Raw genomic sequence first — 11,668 nt, 5'->3', positions numbered from 1 at the left:
TTGTTCACATGCAGGCCTAATGCACCCAGTGCTGGAGACTCTTGTTTACATTTCACGATAACATATTCTAATGCGGTGAAAGACACTCCTGTCAAAAATATGTTCGTTTTGAAGAGCGACACTGGCACATCTAAACGGAATCTTCCGTCAGCATATGTTCAGACAGTATCATACGCAAAGTGATGCAAATCCTGAAGCAGGAGCGCAGTCCGCGCACATCGCAGCGCCCCCTGTGGCCGCACAGCGGTACCGCCGCGTGGCTTGCGAGTCTTTTGTGTGTGAACATTGGCAAAGCGCTCGCTTCTCTCCATAGAGCAGTTACTCTGAGCCACAGCTGCACCAAGAAGATACACATCTCTACTCACAGCAGTCAACATAGACTCACCAGATGCTCTTGTTCCCTTCAAACCTGAGCACTTTTTTCCCGCGGTATCTCTTTATTGTAAGACGACTGAGGTAAAGGTTCATATAAAAGTTTTTGTGAAAACCGCGGAACGGATGTGAGGCGCAATAGACAGCCTCTTTCAGTCTTCAGTTGGCACCTTCTTCTCTTATTTGCGTTGCGATTTCTGAGTAAGCGAGGAACACATTTTTCTAGTGGAAAGGCAATAGGGGCCGGTTGATGTTTTTACTGAAATGGACGTGAGATTTTATCCTCAACCTCCACCACCATCAGCAACAGATCCTTCCCGACTGGGACAGTCTCACTATTCGGACTCTCCGTACTGCAATAAGGTAAAGCTTCATTTCATGATGCATGCTCTTCATTTATGTGTTTTGTTTGAGTTTGGCCGGTTTGAACTTTAATGCCGACTGTCGAGGACTTGTTCAAAGTTTGTACTTCACCCGACTGTCACAGTGAGTCGGAGAAAGTAGGAGCGATTGAGCGCGCGAGACCAAAAATGTTTCCAAACCTGGTGACTTGGTTTATTGTTTTATTATTCTTATTATTTCTTTTTTTTCCTGAATATAAACGTTTATATATTTAACTGTTAAATGAGCACATTAGCATTTTCACGTGCCATTTACGTCGCGAATTTAAAAAGCGCCTCTACGGGTTGTCATAGAGACCGCTTATGGACTGTAAATAATATGCAAATAATTAGATCGCACTAAATAAGTTGGTAGCTAGAAGTATAGCACTCGCTTACTCAAAAACACCTGCTCATCATCACAGCCCCAAACTCATGGGCATCAACAAACTGTCCTTTACCTAACACGCACTAACAACATAGTAACCATATGTATGTGTATGTTTATTAATGCTGTTCACATCATATTTGTGTTTAATGCTTTGTACCTACGGAATTAATTGATCCTTCAAGTTCCCTGAGGAATAACAGAGATAGCCTATGTGGGGTTTGTATTCTTCTATTTCTCCTAATGATGGTGCTGTTACTGTGTGTGTGTGTGTGTGTGTGTAGTGCATGTGCGCAGGATAAAGAGAGATGGGGTAGACGAGAGAGAGAGAGAGAGAGAGAGAGAGAGTGTGTGTGTGTGTGTGTGAATGAGGAGGGGGTAGGGTTACTGTGGGGTGATAGAGTGGGGGTTGGGGTTGTATTATTCCTTTCAATGCTTCTTGATTCACTGCCATAGGTCTCATATCCATGTCTAAGTGCAGTCACATACACAGTGAAATGTTTTATGGATTAATCCCATTTTTAGTGACAGACCTTATTTTAAAAAATCCTTGAAAGCGCAATTTCATTGCATTGTTTCAGTGATTCATTTGTTAGATGTAATTTTGATGTGAAGCAGTAAATTGTTAATATCTTTGCTGAGTTTATAAAACCAGGGTAGAGAGGTTGGCGGGGGTAGGGAGGAAAGGAAGAGGGAGGGAAGGAGGGGAAGGGCTTTCAGATGTAATCTATATAGTGTAATTTTACTGCAGAGGCAAGTCAGCCTATATCAACTCCACTCGAGATTTTTCATCTTAGCAATTCAGAAAGAGAGGGAGGAGGGGAGCTGGAGTTAGAGGAGTAAGAAAGAGAGAGAGAGAGATGGGGGTAGTGGTGGGGGGACACAGCAGAGCAAACAAGTGAGATTGTGACAGTGGTGTGTGGTATCTCCAGAACAAATAGACAGAAATTGATGGTATGTGGCTAAACGGGGGTCACGGTGCCAGTGGGACTGATGCAGTCTGTGCACATAGACCCCCTTCTGATTACCTTCCTCCCTACCTGCTCTGCTCAGATCCCAAAACACTGCGGTCCGCACTCTTTCTGTTTGATGTGGACAGAAAGATATAAAAACAAGCACTGTATCTTTATTCATACACTATGGATTTTAGTTCCGAGCCTTCGAGACATACGTTCAGTTGTTCTGCACTTTGTTGTGGATTTTCTGCAGTTCAGCAAAACGTGTAAATGCAGGAAAGTCTGTGTTTGTCTAGCTAGCGCAATGCTTTTTGTGCATTGAAAGGTACACGTTTCGAGCCTGAAGTTATTGCTGCCAGGATCAAGAAAAAAAATGAAGCAACTTTGTACACACTATCTGAACTTAATGCTCCACACTTCCTGTGTGCTATACAGTTTGGTTCTTATCGCCCTGTGCTTATCATGCAACCTGCTCGGGACACGAGACACAGTGTTGCTTTGCTAAGAGAGTGTTTCCCAAGCAAATAAATGCAAAGGCAATTAAATCTGAATTTGAAGACGCCGTACAGAACTCGTTGAATCTGAATCTGCACCTCTGATGTGTGCTTTACATGAGTGCTGCTGTTAAGGAAGTCGAGAGTGGTCTTGAAGGGTACTCTGGAGAGATTGGATTACAGTCTGTTTGGGATTATGAAAACCGGCAGAGATGCAGCCCCTGACCATTAATGGCCAACAAAACTACTCCGCTGAAACCGACCTATATCAAAGCGAATTATTTATTTCATGCCTAACGACTTTCAGCTGGTGCTCAAGTCGCTGCATTAATGGAGTTTGCAGGCTCAAAGTTATTACAGCCAATGAGATAATGCAAGCAAGCTGTTAACACTACGCATGACTCATTGTCTTGTAAGTCTGTCGTTGATGTGGTTTTAAGGAATGGCGAGAGGCCCAAATTTCACAGGTTTTGCTTGTGTACGGTCTGTGCGCTGTCAGCTGATGTCACAGCAGAAGTCTGATTAATTGGGCTGAGGCCAGTTACATAAACTGCAAGACTAGTCTTAGAAGTTAGTCATCACAAATTTTTCTTTAAGAATGTTCATAACTATTTTAAGTCAGTTACATAAAAACATAGACGGGACTAATTTGAAACCAAAACGTAAGACTGATTGCCCCACGACTAGTCTTGACATAATGGCTATGTTTACGCAACTGGCAGCTGGAGTCATTATGTACCTACAAGGTTTGAATGATGCATACACTGTAAAAAAAAAAATATTTTTAGAAGTTGACAATAAAATAAAGATGATTGGAGTACATTTGACAAGAAAGTACTTTTTCAGTCTTTCTACAGAATTTCACATTTAATTCAATGTGTTACTTGCTGTTTCTCTGTAATAATTTGTGAATTTTACGTAGTGATTTCTGAGTGAACATTTTTTAAAAGTAAATCCTACATCAGTTTTATTTTCCAGTGAATGAATCAATTAGGCTGATAGAAGAGGATTTAATTGCCTGTGCATTTAAAGCAACTGCAAATAATAGAGAGTTGGTGAGCAAAACAGGCTTGTGGTTTTTTTTATTGACGCACATTTTTTATACCTACAAACTGTCTCGAGAGAGACAGACACCTATAAACATTTCATAAAAACCTAGAAAATTAAATTCAAGATCTTTTGCTTACAACTATGGAGTATATTCTCCTGAATGTTCTGTATGTGTTTTTGTAGTGTTAGTACATTCCAAATGTGATTCTGCTCTTAAGAAGATTACATTAAAAACGGATGAGAAATTAGATATCTCAAATATGTATTGCTGTCATGGGCCATGCTCTGTAATATAAAGTCTGCTGTGTGCGTGTCTTAGCCCACAGGCATTTTCAATTAAGTAGAAATTACTGAGATCTTTGGTGGTCCTGGATGTCAGAGGGTCCCAGGATGTTGACCCTGACATAATACGTTGTCTTTTGTGTTTGTTAGTCAAGAGCAGAACTCAAACCCCACTCTAAAACGCCCCCCCCCCCCCCCCCCCCTCCCTCTACTCCAGCTGCAATGATCATTACATGCATGTGCATTTTTAACAAAAGGAGCTAACGGACTTATCATCTGAGTCCTGAAAGTGGAAGCTGATTTGACTAGGAGAGAAGGAGAGAGGAGCTATAGGCTAGCTCTGGTAATCTCTGTTTACCAGGTCACTGAAAGAGTGATGTGATGACAGGGTGAGACTGAGTGGGCATTTCATTCATGCCCCCCCCCCCCCCTGCCTCGGCCTTTAGAGCACTGATCAAACCACACTCCTAAATGTGAGAGGAAATCAATGCATGCAGCAGTCTGTTTGTATTTGATGCTGTATCATTCACATGATGTCATATGGTAAGTGGTTTGCTGTGCAAAAATCCAAAATCTTTATTTTTCTTGGCTCAAACTGAAGCATGTAAATATAAATCATGTGGGACTTTCCATATGGTAGACACTTTGGTTTTTATCACGAGATCTATTAGATATGTTTGGCAAACTAACCTGTCAATTTAACATAGGATGAAAAGTATAGTTGTACACACATCAAATTCTTTATTCCCCTATTAGAGGTCTTGAAGGAATTTATCTTTATTGATTTATGTTTCTTCTTTTCATTTTTAATTGCTTTATCACTAAATCTCACAAATCTGAGTTTAAACTCCAAATTTTGTTAACATGGTTGCAAACATCACAAACCTCATTTGAAATGCACAGTAAATAAAAAAAAGTTCATATAATATTTCATTTATTGATCAACATTTAAGCAAGTTAAGCACATCCTTTAACTGATCATTTGTTAAAAAAAAAAAAAAAAGAGTTTTAGACTGAGGGTTTTAGAATATGAAAGCCAAATTAGGGATGCACGATATATCGGCCACCATATCGGTATCGGCTGATATGTGTTCATTTTTAATGTTATCGTTATCGGGCTGTTAAGAAAATTTGGCCAATATATTAAAGCCGATGAATAATGTATTATTTCCTTCAGCTCAAACACTTCAAGATGCGCACTGTTCACTATGATGGTTTGGAATTGCTTGAAATATGATTGGAATCACTTCAAAAACGAAAATACAGTTAAGTGCAACATGTGCAGCATAAGTCTGTCAAAGAGGCTACATAAAATTATAATGAGAACATCATTATAATTGTGTTTGGGTCATGGCTTTTAATGGTGAGACTTTTGTTTTTGTAATCAGGCTCTCAAAAATTAAGAGAAAAAATTATAAAAATTAGGATTTAGAATTATCGGCCAATATATATATAAGCTTTATATATATATATATATATATATATATATATATATATATATATATATATATATATATATATATATATATATATATATATATATATATATAAGCTTTCAAATATAAAGAATTATCGGTAATCGGTATCGGCCAAAATTTTCATATCGGTGCATCCCTACCAGTATGGTTAGAGTTTTGGTGAATTATTAAAAGTTATGTTGATTTCAATATGCACAACCAGGTGTCAGTGTTTAGGGCTTTAACACCTCCATGTTTTAATCGTTTTGAAAGCATTGTACGGTAACTCCAAAAATGGCTTGTTCTCCCCCTTTAAACAGAGATGTCCTTCCACTGACGGATATCTGGGAGTTTTTCCTATGTCAACAGCATATGTCAACATTACACCAGCCGGCCACACATGGGTGGATTGTCATAAATGTGAGATGTTTACATAGGCTGTGATCTTTGCTCATGTTGTGCCTAGGTCAAGCTCCAAGCACAACAGCACAATGAAGAGCTGCACATCACTGATGCGACTTTGTTTACTTGATGCTTTTCCATACGATGACGTCTCCACACCAACCACTCTTGACAGATATCTTTACAGATGATTGACACTTTTTGATGTGTTAGAATGGTCAACAGTTAGTCACCGTAGTGTCCTGCGGGTAATATAACTAGTAACTTCTTACTGTTATCTTTGCAGCAGATGCTAAATCAGTTGTCAGTTAATGAACTAAAATGTACATTTGCTGAAAGAAGAGATCCAATTATTGTCTCGTCTCCACAATATCAATATATTCTCATTTAAGGTCAACTTAATTGCATCCAAATTTGGTCTTGCTGGTAACAAAAGCCATTACTGTTTGAGTTCCTGTTCAGTGGCTAGCTGGCACGGTTCACTGGCTTCTGTCAAAAAGGATTTGCTTCTGATTGACAGACTCACTGGAATGTGAATGGAGTTTTTAATTGCATATCATGTGTGCATATCTAAAGAGACAAGCTCTGTGGCTCGGGCTACTGTTCATTACGACTCTACAGGTCAACGTACAACTCAACTACACAAACACAAACACGCACTCGTTATATAGGACCATTACATGTGGGCTTGTTTCTTCTCACTTTCTTCCATTATGTGGTAGAATATCTGCTCAGTTTGTTTGCTTTGGCTTTACGGACATGTCCACATATAACTTTCCCGTATGTGGAAATTAAATACATAATATACTGTCCAAACACTCACACAGGAACTGTGGCAGATCACCAATTTATTTGCACACCATAAATGACACTCTCTACCATCAGCGACTGTGCTATCACAAAACTCCACCAGCCACATTTCTTTTGGTATCCTGTACCTGAATACCAGACGTGACTTATCCTGCCAAGCTCCAAAAATAAATAAATAAATAACATCATAAAAGTATAAATAAAAAAAAGTATTATCATATGACTTTTGTACTGTATTCAAGGTCATTTGATAGCTTTGTGAGGAACAGACTAAAAGTGAAGTTGTTATTCACAGAAAATCTTCTCTTCCTCTTCATTCTGCATATTCAAACCGGTGTGTCACGTGTGGTTACAAATGTAAGATTTTCACTGGATTTTTACAGTTACAGTCGATTCAGGGGTTTACAAATTAGGGTTCGGGGATGCACAGTTGGCCTCAAGTTATTTATACTGTGTGTATGTATACACTCATCTAAAGGATTATTAGGAACACCTGTTCAATTTCTCATTAATGCAATTATCTAATCAACCAATCACATGGCAGTTGCTTCAATGCATTTAGGTGTGTGGTCCTGGTCAAGACAATCTCCTGAACTCCAAACTGAATGTCAGAATGGGAAAGAAAGGTGATTTAAGCAATTTTGAGCGTGGCATGGTTGTTGGTGCCAGACGGGCCGGTCTGAGTATTTCACAATCTGCTCAGTTACTGGGATTTTCACGCACAACCATTTCTAGGGTTTACAAAGAATGGTGTGAAAAGGGAAAAACATCCAGTATGCAGCAGTCCTGTGGGCGAAAATGCCTTGTTGATGCTAGAGGTCAGAGGAGAATGGGCCGACTGATTCAAGCTGATAGAAGAGCAACTTTGACTGAAATAACCACTCGTTACAACCGAGGTATGCAGCAAAGCATTTGTGAAGCCACAACACGCACAACCTTGAGGCGGATGGGCTACAACAGCAGAAGACCCCACCGGGTACCACTCATCTCCACTACAAATAGGAAAAAGAGGCTACAATTTGCACGAGCTCACCAAAATTGGACAGTTGAAGACTGGAAAAATGTTGCCTGGTCTGATGAGTCTCGATTTCTGTTGAGACATTCAGATGGTAGAGTCAGAATTTGGCGTAAACAGAATGAGAACATGGATCCATCATGCCTTGTTACCACTGTGCAGGCTGGTGGTGGTGGTGTAATGTGTGGGGGATGTTTTCTTGGCACACTTTAGGCCCCTTAGTGCCTATTGGGCATCGTTTAAATGCCACAGCCTACCTGAGCATTGTTTCTGACCATGTCCATCCCTTTATGACCACCATGTACCCATCCTCTGATGGCTACTTCCAGCAGGATAATGCACCATGTCACAAAGCTCGAATCATTTCAAATTGGTTTCTTGAACATGACAATGAGTTCACTGTGCTAAAATGGCCCCCACAGTCACCAGATCTCAACCCAATAGAGCATCTTTGGGATGTGGTGGAACGGGAGCTTCATGCCCTGGATGTGCATCCCACAAATCTCCATCAACTGCAAGATGCTATCCTATCAATATGGGCCAACATTTCTAAAGAATGCTTTCAGCACCTTGTTGAATCAATGCCACGTAGAATTAAGGCAGTTCTGAAGGCGAAAGGGGGTCAAACACAGTATTAGTATGGTGTTCCTAATAATCCTTTAGGTGAGTGTATATATATATATATATATATAGATATAGATATATAGATTAATCGCATCTAACATTAAAGTTTTTGTTTACATATATATATATATATATACACGCATACACTCAGACATATATATATATATATATATATATACACACACATATATTATGTAAACAAAAACTTATGTTAGTTGCTATTAATCGAGCACTAATATATATATATATATACGTACGTTGACTAAAACAATAATTTATTTTTTTATCACACTTCAAATTAGGGCTTTCCTTGACTAAAGATTTTTCTAGTCGACTATTAGTCGTTCATTTACGCAATTAGTCTACAAATCGCACGTGTATATTAATAAGCCATAAATCATAATATTGAGCCTTTAATTGTCTAAGCATAGCCTAATCAGCGCTCAAGCGCACGCATAAAGCTTGCCACAGCCCACCGGCAAAAGTAATGATTATGAATGTGTTGTGAAAAAACAGCAAGGAATTTGTTTAATAATTTATTGATAATTTTTTCTGTGTTTTCGACTGCACAGATTAAGTCGACGATGCTGACTCGTCATCTCTGCAGAATAGTGCACGCACCTATATTTATGTTTCATAACATAATCTTTTTGAATCCATTTGAATCGGTTAATTTAAAAATAGACATTTCAAGCTTTCAATAGATGTATTTCTCATGTCTGTGAGGAAAGTTCACGCTGAGTTTCAGTTTATTTTTTGGCGCACTCAAGTTCACAGAGGCCGATTTTAAGTTAAATGCCAGTGATCACACCGGCGCTATACTTTATCTTCCACACTTCGCACAAACACTTGGATATGCACCTAATAATAGCTTACATTTATCTAGGTTAACGTTAAAGCGAGCAGCCATGTAAAGTTGCTACTTGCATGTTTTAAATGACAAGCTGCCTTCATATTTAATGAAGGTGGTCCAAATTATATCTGGGGGTCCTTGGCATTAAAATTTCAAAAACCTTTGGTCCAGTTAACCGTAAAGTTACTTCTTTTTTTTGTCACATGCTACATATTTGTTTTTTCATTCATATTTATGTTCTGTTTTCTCTCCCAGGGAAGGTGTACAGTGAGAAAACAACAACATAAAAAACACTGGTATTGTTACTCTGTATCAGGAAAGAAAAAGTGTAATCAGTGCACCTCTAGTCCAGAATGATTGCCGGTCATGATCTCCAAGCCCACAAAGTGTTGTTAATTATGCTGGGAGAATGATTATTGTTGTCATTGCTCGTTCCACAGACCCAGAGGGCCAAACCTGAAAAACAGAATCGAGGAAAATAATGTGGTGTCTGCAATCAGCCAAGGTGGTTTGGGAAATATATCAGTGATGCTATTAAATGCGAAATGACATAGAACAATCTGCATAAGTGGAGTATGTTGTAAAGAGGTGAAAAGAGTTTGTCATAGTCAGTCTGAAGAGACCTGTGCTGAAGTGCTAAGACATCACTTTGTGTCTGGGGAAGAAAAGAGGGAATTTTGCTTGCTTGGTATGTTCCATTTTTGTCTTTGTCACTGTGGAAAATGCAAGGCCATAAACACGAGCATTCCTGTGAGAAAGACAGCGTTCAATTGCATTTTACGGCCTTGAATTCTAGTGACATGTTTACGTCGTCTGCGTCTGTGTTTACGATGCTGGTCGTCAGTCCCAGTTCAGCCCTCTCCAATCTTTTGAGTTTTCCTTGCGTAGTAATTCAAACAAATGTGACATAGCGCTGCAGCCATGTTTGTTACTAAATAAGATTATTTTCTCAATATAATTAGCTTCTCTCTCTGCTAGCATATCAGCCAGTTTAGTATGATGCAGAAAATGCCAAAAGATCAACTCATTAAGTAGCTGAACATAATGATCATAAAATCTGGACATGTGTTCGCTTTATTTTGGCTGGGGAAATGTTTTTTTTTTTGGGCCGTCATGCGCGTCGAGAAAATTCTGGCACAAATCTGTGATTGCGATTCATTGGCGGCATCTCATTTTTTGGGTCTGCTTTGCCCAATGACAGTCTACATATGAATAGCTGATTAGGCTCCCAGTTTGAGGAAACATCCAAACAGATGGCTCTGTGAAAACCAATCCAGAATAGCTTAATTGTTTAGTTTAATCTCACTATGAAACATATTGCAATCATTTTCACATAAAGACTTTTTTTTGGTCACAGAATGTAATGAAAGTTATGGTGCGGATCCAGGATTTTTGGAGCAGCCTGAGAATATCCCAAACATCCTCTTTCGCCATTAGTTTAATTGCTAATATCTTTTTAGGACTCTTACCATAAGAATAATTCAGATTCCGTTGTTTGTAGTGTTTGAGTGCGTGTCAATAACACGCAACTCTAATCCTCTGTTTAATTCACAAACTTTTCTCTATTTTTTCATGGCATATGCACGATTTCAATGAGTCCAGCATCTGTTAAATACACGTTTGTTTGTTTGTTTGTTTGCATGCTTGTAGTGTTATTCTGGCCACAACAATAGTGCCAGCCTCTCCATTGTGTGGTGGACTTTCAGCAACACGTCAGGACTTAAATGCGCACAGCAGCTTTGTGAAGCAGCACACCCTGGCCTTTGTGGGCCCATCTGTAGGTGAACTAATGGCCTGTTGTGTTTCCCCTCATTCAGCTCAGTCTTTGGTGTTTAAGTGGCACCTGTCAGCCTTTTGATGCCTGGCCCTCTGTTCTCCTGCGATCAGGAAGGACACGTTGCGAGTTCCCGATCGCTGTCTTGTGACAAGTGTGAGATCATGTTTCAGCAGCACTAGAACAGGTGGGCCTCACACCTTTCTCCTCTGGAACATAATCATCAAAATGGACTCCACGCTCTGAGGCTTATCGTTAGCTGTAATCAAAACCTATAAGTGCAAAAAAGTAGAGTGGTGCGCAAAGCATCAATATTGCACTAACCGTGATGAGATGATGAGAGCATTCTGATGCCTGTTTTAGATTATAAAATAGAATTGATCTACACTACCATTCAAAAGTTTGGGGTCAGTACATTTGTTTTGGAAGAATCTAATACATTATTCAGCAAGGATGCAATTGATCAAACGTGACAGTAAAGACTAAATTATTACAGAAAAGTTCTAATAAATGCTGTTCTTTTGAACTCTCTATTTATCAAAGATTCCTGGAAAAAAATGTGTCATCATGGTTTCCACAAACTGTTTTCAACATCGATAATAAGAGTGAATCATCATATTAGAATGATTTCTGAAGGATCATGTGATACTGAAGACTGGAGTAATGATGCAGAAAATTCAGCTTTGCCATCACAGCAATGAATTAAATGACATTTTAAATTAAATTAAGTGAAATGACATTTTTCACAATATTACTGCTGGACTGTATTTTTGATTAAATAAATGCAGCCTTGGTCAACAAAGAGATTTCT

The 11,668-nt window shown here is 39.0% G+C and overlaps 1 protein-coding gene across 2 annotated transcripts in view; it reads left to right on the top strand.

The window, feature by feature from the left end:
- Nucleotides 1–256: 256 nt before the first annotated feature.
- Nucleotides 257–11,668, top strand: part of tox (thymocyte selection-associated high mobility group box) — a 58,868-nt gene continuing 47,456 nt past the window's right edge. Inside the window, exon 1 of one of the 2 annotated variants that reach the window (XM_079875676.1) lies at nt 257–735. In XM_079875676.1, coding sequence (XP_079731802.1) covers nt 637–735 — 99 coding nt within the window. In that variant the 5' untranslated portion in view covers nt 257–636. The remainder of the gene's footprint in view (nt 736–11,668) is intronic. The other variant, XM_079875677.1, reaches the window with a different exon arrangement.

Source organism: Squalius cephalus (genome assembly GCF_949319135.1).
Source record: "Squalius cephalus genome assembly, chromosome: 7".
NCBI classification, from domain to species: Eukaryota; Metazoa; Chordata; class Actinopteri; order Cypriniformes; family Leuciscidae; genus Squalius; species Squalius cephalus.
The sequence above is the reverse complement of the archived record's forward strand: the minus strand, read 5'-3'. Positions and strand labels throughout refer to the sequence as shown.